Source organism: Salvelinus alpinus, chromosome 28 (genome assembly GCF_045679555.1).
Source record: "Salvelinus alpinus chromosome 28, SLU_Salpinus.1, whole genome shotgun sequence".
Taxonomy (NCBI): Eukaryota; Metazoa; Chordata; class Actinopteri; order Salmoniformes; family Salmonidae; genus Salvelinus; species Salvelinus alpinus.
In genome coordinates this window covers 26,868,190-26,888,400 of record NC_092113.1, presented here as the reverse complement: position 1 = coordinate 26,888,400, position 20,211 = coordinate 26,868,190, and the positions used below count along the sequence as shown (strand labels likewise).

Below are 20,211 nucleotides of genomic sequence, written 5' to 3'. Positions count from 1 at the left end.
CGATCAGCTGTCCGTCCTGTCTCCCTGTAGCGCTGTCTCAGGCATCTCACAGTACGGACAATTACATTTATTGCCCTGGCCACATCTGCAGTCCTCATGCCTCCTGCCAGCATGCCTAAGGCACATTCACGCAGATGAGCAGGGACCCTGGGCATCTTTCTTTTGGTGTTTTTCAAAGTCAGTAGAAATGCCTCTTTAGTGTGCTATGTTTTTATAACTGTGACCTTAATTGCCTACCATCTGTAAGCTGTTAGTGTCTTAACGACCGTTCCACAGGTGCATGTTCATTAATTGTTTATGGTTCAATGAACAAGCATGGGAAACAGTATTTAAACTCTTTACAATGAAGATCTGTGAAGTTATTTGTTTTTTTACGAATTATCTTTGAAAGACAGGGTACTGAAGATGGGACGTTTCTTTTTTTGCTGAGTTTAGCTATGGTTGAGCAGAATGTAGGTCCTCATGACACAGACACCAGATATGTTCAGCTAGAGCTGCTGACTTCAAAGCAAAATGGGCGATAGGTGAAACAACAAAACAGATTATCTGGGACGGATGTTGAAAATTTGTGTGAGCTAGAAACTCTATAGTGAAATGCAGCCGATGATTGTTTGTTCAATGTGTTTTTACTCATCTCTATCCAAATAAACTAAACATACATTTCCTTTGACTAGCATTTAGAGTTCAAAGTTAAGTGGATTTAAAGTAAGTGTTTTTTTGCTCAAAGTCTGGATTGGTCTGTCACGAAGTATATCCTTTGAACTTGTTTTTAAAAAGTGTTGTCTCATAATCCTGTGAGGGACAGGCCATACTTAAAATGTCATGACACATAATACATTTCATTCATACTCATGTGGTCCTTTCATACAGAATGCAATACCCTGAAGTAAAGGACAAAGTTAACAAGGTTACCTTCTTTTTACCAGTTACATTCCACTCCTTCAAGATTTCAATGGCACTACCTGAAGGGAAAATGAAGTAATTGTGAGTTAAGAAGAATGCTCTCTTTCCATAACAGCCTTGACCTCGTTCATGACATGCAATGTTTCAGATTATCGAGGTTTAAATACTCATTAAAAAAAAGATCACTATGGCATTCCCATACCTTCTAGGAAAGCCTGGACGGCCTTATCAACGCAATTCTCAAAGTGCTGCAACACCAGAACTATCTCATTGTTGCTTTTGTTGGGAACAACGGCCCTGACGGCACTAATCTGTGAAGAGAACGAATAAGAGAGAATGATCTGGCAAATTAAGGAAAATATTTAGCATAGTGATACATATCCCAGGGCCCTGGGGCCTCATTTCTAAATGTTGCGTTTTTACAACATACCATACAACATGTGTGTGCCAGTTTACACAGAAGTTGGCATTTATAAAATCTGAATTTGCCGTGAGAATGAGCTTAATTTTGTGCAAACTTTAGACCATGCGTACACACTATATCTAGTGGTTGTATTGCAGGTAAAATAATTAGACTTAAGAATTTATTTCCTATTTTATAGGAAGAATAAATTCCTCACCTTTTCTGTCCGTGATGGGTTCATATTTCCGAAGTAGCCATAGGCCTACGTCAAATTACCATACACATCTCTCGTTTAATTGGGCCTAGTAAATAAATCTACCCTCATAGATATCCTAACCAACCTGCCCTCCAAATACACCTCTGCTGTCTTCAACCAGGATCTCAGCGATCACTGCCTGCGTCCGTAATGGGTCTGCGGTCAAACGACCACCCCTCACTGTCAAACACTCCCTAAGACACTGCAGCGAGCAGGCCTTTCTAATCGACCTGGCCCGGGTATCCTGGAATGACATTGACCTCATTCCGTCAGTAGAGAATGCCTGGTTATTCTTTAAAAGTGCTTTCCTCATCATCTTAAATAAGCATGCCCCATTCAAAAAATATAGAACCAGGAACAGATATAGCCCTTGGTTCACTCCAGACCTGACTGCCCTTGACCAGCACAAAAACAGCCTGTGGCGTACTGCATTAGCATCGAATAGCCCCTGGGATATGCAACTTTTCAGGGAAGTTAGGAACCAATATACACAGGCAGTTAGGAAAGCAAAGGCTAGCTTTTTCAAACAGAAAATTGCATCCTGTAGCACAAACTCCAAAAAGTTCTGGGACACTAAAGTCCATGGAGAGTAAGAGCACCTCCTCCCAGCTGCCCACTGCACTGAGGCTGGGAAACACGGTCACCACCGATAAATCCACGACAATTGAGAACTTCAATAAGCATTTTTCTACAGCTGGCCATGCTTTCCACCTGGCTACCCCTACCCCGGTCAACAGCCCTGCACCCCCCACAGCAACTTGCGCAAGCCTCCCCCATTTCTCCTTCACCCAAATCCAGATAGCTGATGTTCTGAAAGAGCTGCAAAATCTGGACCCCTACAAATCAGCCGTCTCTTTCTAAAATTATCAGCCGAAATTGTTGCAACCCCTATTACTAGCCTGTTCAACCTCTCTTTCGTATCGTCTGAGATCCCCAAAGATTGGAAAGCTGCCGCGGTCATCCCCATCTTCAAAGAGGGAGACACTCTAGACCCAAACTGCTACAGACCTATATCTATCCTACCCTGCCTTTCTAAGGTCTTCGTAAGCCAAGTTAACAAACAGATCACCGACCATTTCGAATCCCACCGTACCTTCTCCGCTATGCAATCTGGTTTCCGAGCTGGACATGGGTGCACTTCAGCCACGCTCAAGGTCCTAAACGATATGATAACCGCTATCGATAAGAGACAATACTGTGCAGCTGTATTCATCGACTTGGCCAAGGCTTTTGACTCTGTCAATCACCACATTCTTATCGGCAGACTCAACAGCCTTGGTTTCTCAAATGACTGCCTCGCCTGGTTCACCAACTACTTCTCAGACAGAGTTCAGTGTGTCAAATCGGAGGGCCTGTTGTCCGGACCTCTGGCAGTCTCTATAGGGGTGCCACAGGGTTCAATTCTCAGGCCGACTCTTTTCTCTGTATACATCAATGATGTTGCTCTTGCTGCTGGTGATTCTCTGATCCACCTCTACGCAGACGACACCATTCTGTATACTTCTGGCCATTCTTTGGACACTAACCTCCAGGCGAGCTTCAATGCCATACAACTCTCCTTCCGTGGCCTCCAACTGCTCTTAAATGCATGGAAAACGAAATGCATGCTCTTCAACCGATCACTGCCCACACCTGCCTGCCTGTCCAGCATCACTACTCTAGAGGTTTCCGACTAAGAATATGTGGACAACTACAAATACCAATATGTCTGGTTAGACTGTAAACTCTCCTTCCAGACTCACATTAAGCATCTCCAATCCAAAATTAAATCTAGAATCGGCTTCCTATTTCGCAACAAAGCATCCTTCACTCATGCTGCCAAACATACCCTCGTAAAACTGACTATCCTACCAATCCTTGACTTCAGAGATGTCAGTTACACAATAGCCTCCAACACTCTACTCACCAAATTGAATACAGTCTATCACAGTGCCATCCGTTTTGCCACCAAAGCCCCATATACTACCCACCACTGCAACCTGTATGCTCTCGTTGGCTGGCCATCGCTTCATATTCGTCGCCAAACCCACTGGCTCCAGGTCATCTATAAGTCTTTGCTAGGTAAAGTCCCGCCTTATCTCAGCTCACTGGTCACCATTGCAGCACCCACCCGTAGCACGCGCTCCAACAGGTATATTTCACTGGTCACCCACAAAGCCAATTCCTCCTTTGGCCGCCTTTCCTTACGGTTCTCTGCGGCCAATGACTGGACCGAACTGCAAAAATTACTGAAGCTGGAGACTCATATCTCCCTCACTAACTTTAAGCACCAGCTGTTAGAGCAGCTTACAGCTTAAAGCACATAGCCCATCCAACTACCTCATCCCCATACTGTATTTATTTTGCTCCTTTGCACCCCTCTCTACTTGCACATCTATCACTCCAGTGTTTAATTGCTATATTGTAATTATTTCGCCACTATGGCCTATTTATTGCCTACCTACCTCATTTGCACACACTGACTTTTCTATTGTATTATTGACTGTATGTTTGTTTATTCCATGTGTAACTCTGTGGTGTTGTTTGTGTCGCACTGCTTTGCTTTATCTTGGCCAGGTCGCAGTTGTAAATGAGAACTTGTTCTCACCTAGCCTACCTGGTTAAATAAAGGTGAAAAAAAAAGATAGGCTACATGCATTTTAAATTTTGCTGTATGCGAGCCCATAGGCAGTGTGGGTTATATAGGCTACACAGTCTAATTAAATAGACAGTTGATATTTTATATTGAAGTATGTACGCGACTACTGCAATTATTAATTTTTTTGAGTAGCCTAGACTATGTTTCAGAATTCGCAGGCAGTACAGCATATTTTAGGTTGGGGGGAAAAGTTGACGCAAAACATGTTCAAACATTCTGCTGACAGGTCGACAACAATTAGTTTCTGAAAGAAAAAACAAAGGCTATCACATTCCTTTGCCAAATACAGCATAAGTTACTGCAAACAATTACACTGGTAGCGTATGTAAAATATTTGACAATATGGGTAGACTATAATATTGCTGTTCGATAGGAGCACAGAGTGCGACATCATAGCCTATTTAATCTCTAAGCCTATACCAAGCAGGAGATTGTGTTTCTATCTATCTAAAATATTGAACAACAATTCGTCTTTTGCATAAATGTGTGGGCTGTAGCAGTGTTTCCGCTGCAGTCATTTAACTGTGGCACTGCGTCACGGACGAAATCATTGCCACAACGGGAAAAAAATATCAAACAATATTTCTGTCGAGGCGAACTTTGAAGATGCTATAACAGTCGACATTTACTTTTCCTCTGCAAACAAAACAATGAATAGAAAAAAATTGACAACCCCATAGTAGAACAGTATCTATAGTGAACTAAAATATAAATGCAACAATTTTACTGAGTTACAGTTCATATAAGGAAATCAGTCAATTGAAATGAATTCATTTAGGCCTTAATCTATGGATTTCACATGACTGAGCAGGGGGTGCCTGGGAGGGCATAGGCCCAGCCACTGGGGAGCCAGGCCCAGCCAATCAGAATGAGTTTTCCCCCACAAAAGGTCTTTATTACAGACAGAAATACTCCTCAGTTTCATCAGCTGTCTGAATGGCTGGTCTCAGACGATCCCGCAGGTGAAGAAGCCGGATGTGGAGGTCCTGGCCTGGCGTGGTTACACATGGTGTGCAGTTGTGAGGCCGGTTGGACGTACTGCCAAATTCTCTAAAACGATATTGGAAGCGGCTTATGGTAGAGAAATCAACATTCAATTCTCTGGTAACAGCTCTGGTGAACATTCCTGCAGTCAGAGCCGGTCCTGACCTCCCTGGGGCCCTAAGCAAAACCGGTGAGCCGTGTAAACCATTTGCATTGCTGTTCCCACATGCTTCAAGAGGGTGACCATTATTGTTCCTGTTCTCAAGAAAGCTAAGGTAACTGAGCTAAACGACTATCGCCCCGTAGCACTCACTTCCGTCATCATGAAGTGCTTTTAGAGACTAGTCAAGGATCATATCACCTCAACCCTACAGGACACCATAGACCCACTCCAATTTGCTTACCGCCCCAATAGGTCCACAGACGACGCAATCGCAACCACACTGCACACTGCCCTAACCCATCTGGACAAGAGGAATACCTATGTAAGAACGCTGTTCATCGACTACAGCTCAGCATTTAACACCATAGTACCCTCGAAACTTGTCATTAAGCTCGAGACACTGGGTTTCGACCCCGCCCTGTGCAACTGGGTCCTGGACTTTCTTACGGGCCGCCCCCAGGTGGTGAGGGTAGAAAACAACATCTCCACCCTGCTGATTCTCAACACTGGGGCCCCACAAGGGTGCGTTCTCAGCCCTCTCCTGTACTCCCTGTTCACCCATGACTGCGTGGCCATGCACGCCTCCAACTCAATCATCAAGTTTGCAGATTACACTACAGTGGTAGGCTGGATTACCAACAACGACGAGACGGCCTACAGGGAGGAGGTGAGGGCCCTCGGAGTGTGGTGTCAGGAAAATAACCTCACACTCAACGTCAACAAAACAAGATGATCGTGGACTTCAGGAAACAGCAGAGGGAGCACCCCCCTATCCACATCGACGGGACAGTAGTGGAGAAGGTGGAAAGTTTTAAGTTCCTCGGCGTACACATCACGGACAAACTGAAATGGTCCACCCACACAGACATCATGGTAGAAGGCGCAACAGCGCCTCTTCAACCTCAGGAGGCTGAAGAAATTTGGCTTGTCACCAAAAACACTCAAACTTTTACAGATGCACAATCGAGAGAATCCATCGAGTATCACCACCTGGTATGGCAACTGCTCCGCCCACAACCGGAAGGCCCTCCAGAACCGGAAGGCTCTCCAGAGGGTAGTGAGGTCTGCACAATGCATCACTGGGGGCAAACTACCTGCCCTCCAGGACACCTACAGCACCCGATGTCACAGGAAGGCCAAAAAGATCATCAAGGACAACAACCACCCGAGCCACTGCCTGTTCACCCCGCTATCATCCAGAAGGCGAGGTTAGTACAGGTGCATCAAAGCTGGGACCGAGAGACTGAAAACAGCTTCTATCTCAAGGCCATCAGACTGTTAAACAGCCATCACTAACATTGAGTGGCTGCTGCCAACATACTGACTCAAATCTCTAGCCACTTTAATAATAAAAAATTGGATGTAATAAACGTTATATTTATATGTACATATTCTTATTCATTCCTTTACACTTGTATAAGGTAGTTGTTGTGAAATTGTTAGATGCACAAGCATTTCGCTACACTTGCATTAACATCTGCTAACCATGTGTATGTGACCAATAAAATTTGATTGACACACCTGACACCCCAGTGCTCCCACTACAATCCTCCCTCCTTTAAAACAGTTTGCTCCATCTGTCAGTCTAAGAATAAGTAAACCGAGAATGAGGTATAAACACACAATATTTATTGAATAGAATATTTTCTATAGAATCTTAAGTGAATATTAACATAAATAAGAAATTGTAGAAAATAATCAAATAAAACGTTGAGCTTTGGCTCTGCTGCCTGGTAATTAGTCCAGTCCTCACAATATTACACAATTAGCTTTGTCTATACAATGTAAACATAACCCTATAGGCTATGGCTGCAGCTATACCTCTCAAAATAGTCAAATAAAACCTATGCAGTGGGGCAAAAAAGTATTTAGTCAGCCACCAATTGTGCAAGTTCTCCCACTTAAAGATGAGAGAGGCCTGTCATTTTCATCATAGGTACACTTCAACTATGACAGACAAAATGAGAAAAAAAAATCCAGAAAATCACATTGTAGGATTTTTAATGAATTTATTTGCAAATTATGGTGGAAAATAAGTATTTGGTCAATAACAAAAGTTTCTCAATACTTTGTTATATACCCTTTGTTGGCAATGACAGAGGTCAAACTTTTTCTGTAAGTCTTCACAAGGTTTTCACACACTGTTGCTGGTATTTTGGCCCATTCCTCCATGCAGATGTCCTCTAAAGCAGTGATGTTTTGGGGCTGTTGCTGGGCAACACAGACTTTCAACTCACTCCAAAGATTTTCTATGGGGTTGAGATCTGGAGACTGGCTAGGCCACTCCAGGACCTTGAAATGCTTCTTACGAAGCCACTCCTTCGTTGCCCGGGCGGTGTGTTTGGGATTATTGTCATGCTGAAAGACCCAGCCACGTTTCATCTTCAATGCCCTTGCTGATGGAAGGAGGTTTTCACTCAAAATCTCACGATACATGGCCCCATTCATTCTTTCCTTTACACGGATCAGTCGTCCTGGTCCCTTTGCAGAAAAACAGCCCCAAAGCATGATGTTTCCACCCCCATGCTTCACAGTAGGTATGGTGTTCTTTGGATGCAACTCAGCATTCTTTGTCCTCCAAACACAACGAGTTGAGTTTTTACCAAAAAGTTATATTTTGGTTTCATCTGACCATATGACATTCTCCCAATCTTCTTCTGGATCATCCAAATGATCTCTAGCAAACTTCAGACGGGCCTGGACATGTACTGGCTTAAGCAGGGGGACACGTCTGGCACTGCAGGATTTGAGTCCCTGGCGGCTTAGTGTGTTACTGATGGTAGGCTTTGTTACTTTGGTCCCAGCTCTCTGCAGGTCATTCACTAGGTCCCCCTGTGTGGTTCTGGGATTTTTGCTCACCGTTCTTGTGATCATTTTGACCCCACGGGGTGAGATCTTGCGTGGAGCCCCAGATCGAGGGAGATTATCAGTGGTCTTGTATGTCTTCCATTTCCTAATAATTGCTCCCACAGTTGATTTCTTCAAACCAAGCTGCTTACCTATTGCAGATTTAGTCTTCCCAGCCTGGTGCAGGTCTACAATTTTGTTTCTGGTGTCCTTTGACAGCTCTTTGGTCTTGGCCATAGTGGAGTTTGGAGTGTGACTGTTTGAGGTTGTGGACAGGTGTCTTTTATACTGACAACAAGTCCAAACAGGTGCCATTAATACAGGTAACGAGTGGAGGACAGAGGAGCCTCTTAAAGAAGAAGTTACAGGTCTGTGAGAGCCAGAAATCTTGCTTGTTTGTAGGTGACCAAATACTTATTTTCCACCATAATTTGCAAATAAATTCATTAAAAATCCTACAATGTGATTTTCTGGATTTGTTTTTCTAATTTTGTCTGTCATAGTTGAAGTGTACCTATGATGAAAATTACAGGCCTCTCTCATCTTTTTAAGTGGGAGAACATGCACAATTGGTGGCTGACTAAATACTTTTTTGCCCCACTGTACGTTGGTGTGATAAACTTTGGTTTTCAGCATCAGCACCAGTCTATTTGGACTGTCTGGAAGAAATTGAGAAAGTATGTCACAGTTAAGCAGTCATTTACACAAATGCACTTCTGCCATACAATCTTAAAATGTTACTAAGTTTGTAAACATTTGAATGTTTGAATTTAAATCTTACCATCAAAATATTCCTCTTCTCCACTGAGGCAAAATCATCAATGTCGTCATCATAGGACATGCGTTTCCCCACGTCATTATTTATACTCACGATGGCCAGACCACTCAAACGTTCCTGTGACATGGAAGACCTCAGGAAGCTTTTGATGAGCTTTTCAAAATGAAAGCACCTCTCTGCCAATGCTACTGTTACTGGTAGGGTGACTGCAATTCTTAGGGCTATCCAAAGGTTAGGAAAGAGTTCCTCCGGGTTTTTCTCACAGAGAAAGGAAAGCGGCTCAAAAGGCAGTCATCTTATCTGATGGCAGATCAGGTAAATTCTGAATCTTGTGTGCCAGATTCATTCCACTGATGTCACAGTCATCTCTGAAGGTTAGAGTGTTTTCAACTTCCATGTAGTTGGCCTTTAAAAGACTCCCTGGACATCTGAGGCAGTGCAGCACTCCATATTTGGTTTTCACCTGGTTGAGTGTTTCAAATCTCTCATCCATGGATATCACAGCAGAGTCGACCACAATGTTGAAGTAGTTGACCTCAAGGTTTTTCAGTGCATCAGTCACTGGTTCATTAGGAGCTACATAGCTGAAATGCCTCCTGCTGTTTCTCAGTCTCTTCTCTTTCAGAACAGCCTCCACATGTATTTCTTCACAATGCTTTTGGCTGTTGTCTGGGCCTGAGAGAATCCAGTTTCCCGGTATGTAGTGAGGAAGGCCTTTGCATTTGAGATTAAATTCACTGCGATATTCAACTGCATTGAGGCGGATTGGAGGAGCTTGTTCACCTTGTTTGTCATTGTCAGTATCTCGCACCATACGACACAGCAAATCAAGAAGCCGTAGGACCCAACTTCCTCTGTAAGTGCTTCTGCCTCCACTTTGGCCACAGGATCGTTGATCGTCTGTCTGGCTTCCAGTAATGCCTCCCGAACCTCTGAAGCCTGATACCTGATTGCATGAACACTTTGGAGCCTACTCTCCCATCTTGTGTCACTCCATGACCTCAAGGTTATGTTCACGTGCTTCTTCATAACAATCCATCTTTGTGTGGCAGCTGAAAAGAAGGTGAAGAGCGTTTGCACATGCCCAAAAACCCAACTGCATCTTTTAAAGATTTGGCAGCATCTGCAATGACAAGGTTTAGAGTAGGTGCTCCATATGAGACAAACACAGATCTGGGATTTTTTTTCAGCAGTCTGGCTTGTACTCCTTGGTGCTTACCCTTCATGTTGGCCCCATTATCATAAGCTTGTCCTCTGCAATCTTCAAATGGAATCTTGAGCTCGTTCAGCTTATCTAAGACAACAGTGGACAGATTGAAGCCTGTTGTAACCTCAACATGCACAAAGCCAAGGAAGTGCTCCTTGATCTCTGGCTTTCCCTTTAAAGCCACGCTTCTCAGAATAATGGACATTTGCTCCTGGTGACTAATGTCAGGTGTACAGTCCAAGATAATGGAGAAGTACTTGGAGTCTCTTACTTGAGTCACTATTGCTTCCAGAATATTGTCACTCACAATCTGTATCAGCTCATTCTGTGTGTGCCTCCCAAGGTAATGAGCATGTGTCTCTCTATCTTTAATTTTGCTGAGATGATTTTCCATAACGGGGTCAAATTTGACCAGTAATTCAACCTCTTTTAGGAAGTTTCCATTATCTGGTTGGAAGAGTTTGTCTGATGAACCCCTGACTGCTAGGTTTCTTTCAGCCAGAGACTGGGTGATACTTATTAAATGTGTAAGGACATCCCGCAATTCCTTTCTTTCAGCCTCAAATGGTCATTGGTATCTGGTCAAGAGTCTGTCCCCGACTTAGGCGCAGATCAAGTTCTCTCCACTCAATAATATTGTTTGTGTGTTCAGGACTACCCTCATGGTGTTTCAGAAAGGCGTTGATATTTGACCAGTCATTCACGTCTTCCTTTATTATTTTGTAGTCTTTTGTTGAAAAGAGCTTACAGCAAAAACAATACACAGTGTTGTTTTTGATTGAGTATGAAAGCCAGCTCCTGGTAATCTTTTCCCCATTTGACAGCTGTCTCTGTAATACGCCTGAATGGAAACCTCTTCTAGACTTGTCTTTACGGTAAGAAAAATCCAGTCCTGGTTTGAATGGACCCAACTCAGTCTAACTCAGTCCTCATAAAGTCTTAAGATTGGGGCCAATCTGCTGGGTCATTTGGTGGAGCAGCAACTGTTCTATTAGGGTCTGAGTTGCTTGTATCTGGTGCTGGCTGTACACCTCTATTTGTGCTAGTACTGGCTAAGGCTGCCTGTAAATCAAATCAAATCAAATCAAATTTTATTAGTCACATACACATGGTTAGCAGATGTTAATGCGAGTGTAGCGAAATGCTTGTGCTTCTAGTTCCGACAATGCAGTAATAACCAACAGTAATCTAACCTAACAATTCCACACTACTACCTTACACACACACACAAGTGTAAAGGGATAAAGAATATGTACATAAAGATATATGAATGAGTGGTGGTACAGAACGGCATGGCAGATGCAGTAGATGGTATAGAGTACGGTATATACATATGAGATGAGTACTGTAGGGTATGTAAACATAAGTGGCATAGTTTAAAGTGGCTAGTGGTACATGTATTGCATAAAGATGGCAAGATGCAGTAGATGATATAGAGTACAGTATATATACATATGAGATGGGTAATGTAGGGTATGTAAACATTGTATTAAGTGGCATTGCTTAAAGTGGCTAGTGGTACATTTTTACATAATTTCCATCAATTCCCATTTTTAAAGTGGCTGGAGTTGGGTCAGTATGTTGGCAGCGGCCGCTAAATGTTAGTGGTGGCTGTTTAACAGTCTGATGGCCTTGAGATAGAAGCTGTTTTTCAGTCTCTCGGTCCCTGCTTTGATGCACCTGTACTGACCTCGCCTTCTGGATGATAGCGGGGTGAACAGGCAGTGGCTTGGGTGGTTGTTGTCCTTGATGATCTTTATGGCCTTCCTGTGACATCGGGTGGTGTAGGTGTCCTGGAGGGCAGGTAGTTTGCCCCTGGTGATGCGTTCTGCAGACCTCACTACCCTCTGGAGAGCCTTACGGTTGTGGGCGGAGCAGTTGCCGTACCAGGCGGTGATACAGCCCGACAGGATGCTCTCGATTGTGCATCTGTAGAAGTTTGTAATTCACCTGGGTCTGTGTTAGTACTTGCTGAAGCCATCTGTACTGGGTCTGTGTTAGTATTTGCTGAAGCCAGCTGTACTGGGTCTGTGTCAGTACTTGCTGGGTCTGTGTTAGTACTTGCTTAAGCTGCCAGTACTGGGTCTGTGTTAGTACTTGCTGGGTCTGTGTTAGTACTTGCTGAAGCTGCCAGTACTGGGTCTGTGTTAGTACTTGCTAAAACTGCCAGTACTGGGTCTGTGTTAGTACTTGCTGACACTGGATGTGGATCAACTGAGTCTGTGCTTGTACTGGCTGATGATCCAGCATCTCCTCTACTGACAAACTTAAGCACAGCACCTGTACATTATCGATAACAATATTATTCATTTTATCAGCTGCATCAAGCCCATTCAAACTGGCACCCCCAGATTTCCATTTATACATTTTCAAATATACAATACTATGGCTTGGCTGAATACTTGGTTATTATTTACTGAGAGATGTGCATCCATATTGCCCAGTATGCCCAGCTAATCAACATTTTAAATTCAATATATAAATCAATAGTCAATGTCAATCCATTGCTTTCCATCTTGCATTAGTCCAGAGTTGTAACTAAACCTTGACTGAGAGACTAGATAATCATTGTCTTGTTTTAAAATGACATGCGCGTATGAGGAGTGCCATCACACCTATATATTGTCTGGACTGGTGTCCACAGAGGTTGCTGCTGGAAAGCGCAAGTTTCATTTCGTGCATTCACATATTAACGCATGTTCACGCGCAACGCGGTTATCTTTTCCCAGCTGCAGTTTATAAACACCGTATGTAATAAATAGTTGTATTTCACTCTCACTTTTGTCAGGCACAAAGTCACAGAACACAGCCCTGGAAGTGGCTGGAAAGCAAGCAAGACAGACTAAGAGATGCATTGCCCAGTTAGGTTAGCAAGACAGACTAGAGAGATGCACTGCAAGCTAGCACATCAACTTAACATTACTTTTATTTGCTGACATCAAACTTGGAGAGGAGAGAACACAGGTTTACCTGATTGCTGTTCCCGCAATTCTCTCATGGTATTTTCTTTCTTTCTCTTTTCGTTACCAGAAGGATAGTTCCGCTTCATCCTGTCATCCAAGTTGTAAACATTGACACCCGCTTTGACACGAGGAGGAGGCGTGGCCCTTGCTTAATTTGCGGGGCCCTATGCAACTTGCGTAGTGAGCATATAGGGCCGCCCGGCTATGCCTGCAGTCAGCATGCCAATTGCCTGCTCCCTCAAAACTTGAGACATCTGTGGCATTTTGCTGTGACAAAACAGCACGTGGCATTTTATTGTCCCAAACACAAGGTGCACTTGTGTATTGATCATGCTGTTTAATCAGCTTCTTGATATGCTACACCTGTCAGGTGGATGGATTATCTTGCCAAGGAGAAATGTTCACTGACAGGGACGTAAACAAATTTGTGCACAACTTTTTGTTTGCATGGAACATTTCTAGCATCTTTTATTTCAGCTTATGAAACCAACACTTTACATGTTGCTTTTATATTTTTGTTCAGAATATTTACCTAGTTGGCTTGTTGTTGTGTGATCTATGCGAGATAAATATTCCTCAATTATATTCCTAAAATATTCCTTAAATTTAAGAGCACCATAGGAAACATGCATTCTGACAAGCAGTCAATGCACAACAATTCTTGTAATCACTGGGAAAACAGCAGTTTTAATGGCCTTTGTTAAGAGGCAGTGGTGGAAAAAGTACCCAATTGTCATACTTGAGTTAAAGTAATACGATAACTTAATAGAAAATGACTCAAGTAAAAGTCAGTCATCCAGTAAAATACTACTTGTGTAAAAGTATTTGGTTTTAAATATACTTAAGTATCAAAAGTTATATTAAGCAAACTAGACGGCACCATTTTCTTGCTTATTTATTAGCCTGGGCACACTACAACAATCAGACATCATTTACAAAACGAAGCATGTGTTTAGTGAGTCCGCCAGATCAGAGGTAGTAGGGATGACCAGGCATGTTCTCTTGATAAGTGTGTGAATTGGACCATTTTCAAAATGTAACAAGTAAATTTGGGTGTCAGGGAAAAATGTATGGAGTGAAAACTACATTATTTTCTTTAGGAATGTTGTAGTCAAATATAAATACAAAAGTACAGATACTGCAAAACAATTGCTTAGTATTTTTACACCACTGAAAACAGAGCTCTCTCAGCTTTTCTCCTAAATATGCGTGACCTACACCATTTTAAACCAAGAGTTTTTAGCAGTTTCATGATTAAGCAGGTTACCAATTTTCCCTGAGTGCATAGGGAAGAGTAGTGCTAAATGTAACATGGGTCAATTGTAGAGGTCGACCGATTAATCGGAATGGCCGATTAAATCGGGGCCGATTTCAGGTTTTCATAACAATCGGAAATCGGTATTTTTGGGGGCCGATTTTTTTTTTACACCTTTATTTAATCTTTATTTAACTAGGCAAGTCAGTTAAGAACACATTCTTATTTTCAATGACGGCCTAGGAACGTTCTGCCTCGACAGATTATTAACCTTGTCAGCTCGGGGGATCCAATCTTGCAACCTTACAGTTAACTAGTCCAATGCTCTAACACCTGATTACATTGCACTCCACGAGGAGCCTGCCTGTTAGCGAATGCAGTAAGCTAAGGTAAGTTGCTAGCTAGCATTAAACTTATCTTATAAAAAACAATCAATCAATGACTATCATTGCGCCAATGTGTACTTAACCATAAACATCAATGCCTTTCTTAAAATCAATACACAAGTATATATTTTTAAACCTGCATATTTAGCTAAAAGAAATCCAGGTTAGCAGGCAATATTAACCAGGTGAAATTGTGTCATTTCTCTTGCGTTCATTGCACGCAGAGTCAGGGTATATGCAACAGTTTGGGCCGCCTGGCTCTTTGCGAACTAATTTGCCAGAATTTTACGTAATTAGGACATAACATTGAAGGTTGTGCAATGTAACAGGAATATTTAGACTCATGGATGCCACCCGTTAGATAAAATACGGAACGGAATAAACATTTTGTTTTCGAGGTGATAGTTTCCGGATTAGTCAAAGGTATATGGTTTAGAGAGAAATAGTCGACGCGTTATAATTCCTGTAATAACTTGCAAGGGGTTCCTTCGTTATTTTACCGTTCATGTCTTCCATAGAGAATGTCTTGATCTACTTCAAATAAGGTCTGTGTTTCGTGCAGGCTTAAACCGCTTCGACGTTTTGATACCCGTGTAAATCTCACTAGGATAATGTAACGTTTGTCAACATATTTTCATAAATCCACTCTACAGAAAAAATGATCTTCGCTTATATTTAGCCAATATTGATCAGAGTTACCTTGTCCTATGGATATCTACACAGTTATAAAATTGGCACGGTGGTGTAAGCCTACACGAAACACAGACCTTATTTTAAAGTGAATCTAAAAATATCCTATGGAATAAATGAAGGAACCGCTTTTCAGATTTTGCTAAAAGGTGTCATGGGAATTATGACTCGCACTTTGGTCGTCAATTCTTACCATGCCCATTATTGAAATAGGATTTCCTGCATATAGAAATTACAATTTTTGTTTTCAACATTCATCACAGGTAACTTAAACTATTTTTATTCAAACAGTTGAGGATTTGTCTCCTAAGCAGACTCTTCAGTATCATTGTCACTTCGGGGCTGTGTGTGTGTGTGTGTGTGTGTATTTATGTATTATATTAAGTTAAAATAAAAGTGTTCATTGTTCATTCAGTATTGTTGTAATTGTCATTATTACAAAAATGTGTGTGTGTGTATGATATATATATATATATATATATATATATATATGTATTTTTTTATTTTTATAAATCGGCCGATTTATCGGCTTTATTCGGTATCGGCTTTATTTGTCCTCCAATAATCGGTATCGGCGTTGAAAAATCATAATCGGTCGACCTCTAGTCAATTGTAGGGTAACTTGGGGTAAAATGCCACCCTAGCTCAAAATTATTTTTGGGGAGTGATGGGGCAGATTACATGTTTTGTTGAACAAGAGAAGTGGCAACCAGGGAAAGTGTTTGGGGGGGGGATTGTGACATGAAGTGGTTTCTGTGAGAAGTACAGGCAGAGAGAGGCCGTGTTACCCAAGTGACCCTAACAGGTAGACCTACATAGGCTATATGCATGGACCAATATGTTAAAATAACCTTTACGACCTTTCCCCCCCCACCGCACTTTTGTTTTCTCCAGAGGAAACACTAGGCTGTAGCATTTACTTTTAAATTGTTTTGAATATATAATTAATCTTGCAGAATGCGAGGACAGTGTATGGCACTCGCTATAGTCAGCATGCATATTTAAATTGAAAAAGTCATGGCAAAATATCAAAACATTCCACCCACACCTCCACAGAATTGTGATAAAATGAACCATTGCTTTTTCTTTTTAGAAACTTCCATTGCCTAATTCAAATAAGAGCGTCTGCTAAATGACTTAAATGTTAAATGTTAATACAACAAATAAAGGGTGTTATTGTCACCATAGTGAATGATGGCATTTTTCAGGCGAGGTTATAATCCTAGTTCATACACCAAGTTTTAGGACGGGGGTCGGCTTTATAATGGAAAACATGCATGTGTATGGCATGCGCCTAGTTTATAAATCTCAATATATTTAGACGTACGTATTCTTTTTTACTGTGAAATTTACACAACAGATATAAAAGAGGCCCCTACTAGCAAAACTGGAATTGTATTCAAATCAATGCAATCGGATTGTAGTCAAACCCAGAGAGAAATCTTTTGGTGTATGATCCTTTTCAGTCCTTACCTTCTCCTTCATTCTCTCAAACGTCCCTCCCTGGGACATAACCATTTTCAAGTTAGTGTCGAACACCATACCAGAAGTATCTGGGGGGAAAGAGAGAAAATGTTGCTTGAAAAAATAAAATGTGGATTTGGAATCTCAGTTTTTTGCTGGACCTAGGTCTATTTGCAAAACAAATTGTATATGCATAAGCACATCATTTGTTCAAACAAAGATCTCCTCATACCTAGTCATTCCTGTACATTCAAAAGGTATTTGTGTTGAAAGTCAACCATGGCTGAGAACACAGGGATTGTCATAAATCATGTGGAACAGACAGGAGGACTTGGATATTTCCTTACTGGGTGAATAATGAGAAGATGCTTGCTTGATGACCTCTTAAGTAAAATATGCACTTGTATTACAACTTTTTTAATAAGGTGCTTGAGGCCTAGGCCTAAAGATTTTACAACACTTCTATGGGCTTTATTTAGGATAGGACCAAAAATAACTAACCCCAGAGAAATGAAACTTGTCTCAAGAAATCTTAGCATCTGGACTGGCCCAAAATGAGCTGAGATCTGCATTGAATTTGAACCGGTTATAACGGATGTACAGTTCTAGAAACGGAATGAGTCAGCAAAGCAGGGGTTTACGCATCAGACGGATACGAATACCGCCCTAAACAAAATAAGCTCAATGAGATGAGAAACAGATGGGTTGCTGCAACCCAAAGACATGTGGCATGAGCAAAGAATGCCAGAGGACAGTTTTGCAGTACTCTGCAAGTCTTAATGGATGGCTTTATTTCAGAAAGTTCATGAAATAGCCTAACTTTATCTTAGAAAAGTTTGAACACTTAAAAAGGTATATACTATCCAATGTGGACTGCATGAATGTCAGTTCAAATTGCTGTCCATCTCTCTCAACTATTGTGTTTGAAAGGATCCATTCTACCTCAATAAGATGTCTCGGAATGTATCCTTTCCAAAAGCGGTTCTGGCCAAAAGCAGCAGTGGCAACGATGTTTGGTCTGAGACAGTCAATGTTTTTTTTGTCTACAGTACAATAGCAGAGCAGGAAAATCTGATGGAATTCCACCATGCAACCTCCAGATATTAAAATAGAAATTTGCCAGGAGTTCATAGCTTTGAGTAGGGACGTCAAACGTTCAGCCTGCTGCACAGCCCCTATGGACGCTCTTCTAGAGCACCTGATTAAATTGTACAGAAAAATACCCCATCTTTAAATGGTTAAATGTGAAATGTGATTGGGGCAAAAAACTTTGCGTTTGCTTTATTTAAAATCAACCCCTGAAACTTATCCAAAATGCTGCAGCCCGCCTGGTGTTCAACCTTCCATGTCACCCAGCTCTTCTGCACAGTTCACTGGCTTCCAGTCAAAGCTCGCATCCACTTCAAGACCAAGGTATTTGCCTATGGAGCAGCAAGAGGAACTGAGATAGATAGCTAGTTGGTACAACCATATATCTTAAAGAGGAATGCACTAACTAAGACGCTCTGCAGAACAGTGTCTGCTAAATGACTAAAATGTAAATTAAGAATTATTTTGCCATATCTAATTAATGTAGAATTACTCTACTTTCCATTGATGTGGACAGTAGGTGTTAACATTACACAAACTGATGTTTTGACAACATCAAATTGGGGGGGGGGGGATTACACATGCTTTTTTACCTCAGATTGGTGATGTTTCTACAAAAGTTTATAGTTAACACAATGGCAAGATCAATTGCTTAAAGCAGATCAATATCTTGTGTACTATTGATTTTGTCATAATTCATGACGGTCTCTCTATAAAAAGTCGCTGGCCACACACAAATACACCGATTTCAAAGTCAAACCTTCACTTACATAGAAACCAACCGTAGTCACTTCATATCGTATGGCGGGTCGTGATTCGTTGAAGTTAATTAAGAGAAAATGTAGTTTGTTCCCTTTTCCGTGATGGCAGCTTCACAAAATCAACATCACCCATTCCAAAATATAGATAGAATTTATAGAAGGCTTCTATCTAACCAACCATGGTTTCTCCAAGTTTCCGTGTGGCCTTTGACTAGCGTTAGTTTAAAGAGTACTACACCCCAAACGTTTGCCCCGTTCTATTGATTTCAGCGTGATATCCATGGAAGTGATTAACAGAAAAAGTGTTATGCTATACTTACCACATTGGAGACCCACTTGAAACAAAATGCAACACTTCAACATGTAGCAAGCAGTCTTCTTTAAAATTGTCCTCTAACCAGTGATGTACACATTGTTCCCAGATTCCTTGTGTTAGTTTTAACAGGACGTGCAACCTCATCTCCTCCCTCTTGCGTAATTGATTTCAACGAGATAATCGATAGGCGGGATTGACAAAAGTGTTGCATTAGTGTTTCTGTTCTGGTGGCCCCCGTATCAAAATGCAACGTTCCAAAAAGTACCTGACTCTTCTGCAGGTTGTCCTCCAACCAGTGATATAAAAAATATATCCAGTTTCCATGTGGTAGTTTCAACAGCGCATAAACATGAGTCCAAAAACACACTGTGATTGATTTATTTTGATGATATAGGCCTACCAGAAATTTTCACCAATCACCAAAACAGGTTTGCCCTGCCTACTATGAGATGAGTGTATGGCCTAAACAGACCCACTTGATTAAATTGCATGTCAATTTGTCGAGTGCTGCTTATTTAGCCTGATGCCAGCTCTGTGTGCTATCGTATCAACTCCTTGTCATGCCAAATATGATGTGCCAATGTATGTTTGGCATGACAAGGAGTTGACATGACATGTTCAAACATATCTAGGGCTAGGCTACTGCTTCTTGCAGGGAGATAGAGCAACACAAGTTAGAGCAGCAGATGAAACTTCCACCATTTACAAACACTTATTTAGGAGGGCCTATAAAAATTTGTCCCGATTGACTTAAGTGTCTTTGAGAATGGTGCACAATGCAGAAATCTCTACGCCATTTCCTGGTTGCTAAAATTGTAATAGTTTGCCTAATTTCAATTTGTGACAAAACAAGCAAGTATAGTGGAGACCATCATTGTACCATCTAAACCGCTGTGAAATATATTTTCCATAACCAAAAATATTGTATTTTCAGCTGGTGTACAAAACTAAAAGACGCAAAGACGAAACTTAACGGGAAGCATAGAAACAGCGAACATAGAACATATCTACCGCTTCTTAGACTTGCTTTCAATGAAAATGAAAGATCTATAAGTAAAATGTCTATGTGAATTTGGCCAGGGGTCACCCAAAAAGTTACATAATCCAA

The 20,211-nt window shown here is 41.6% G+C and overlaps 2 protein-coding genes across 3 annotated transcripts in view; both read right to left on the bottom strand.

The window, feature by feature from the left end:
• Nucleotides 1-20,211, bottom strand: part of LOC139557566 (uncharacterized) — a 182,432-nt gene that overhangs the window by 126,167 nt on the left and 36,054 nt on the right. The gene's annotated exons all lie outside the window — the stretch shown is intronic.
• The window catches only part of LOC139557560 (spermatogenesis-associated serine-rich protein 2-like), a 35,330-nt gene that overhangs the window by 9,069 nt on the left and 6,050 nt on the right, over nucleotides 1-20,211 (bottom strand). For both annotated transcript variants that reach the window (XM_071372544.1, XM_071372545.1), the window contains exons 3-5: nucleotides 16,947-17,026; nucleotides 1,106-1,214; nucleotides 913-962 (exon numbers count right to left, since the gene is read on the bottom strand). In XM_071372544.1, coding sequence (XP_071228645.1) covers nucleotides 913-962; nucleotides 1,106-1,214; nucleotides 16,947-17,026 — 239 coding nt within the window. The remainder of the gene's footprint in view (nucleotides 1-912; nucleotides 963-1,105; nucleotides 1,215-16,946; nucleotides 17,027-20,211) is intronic.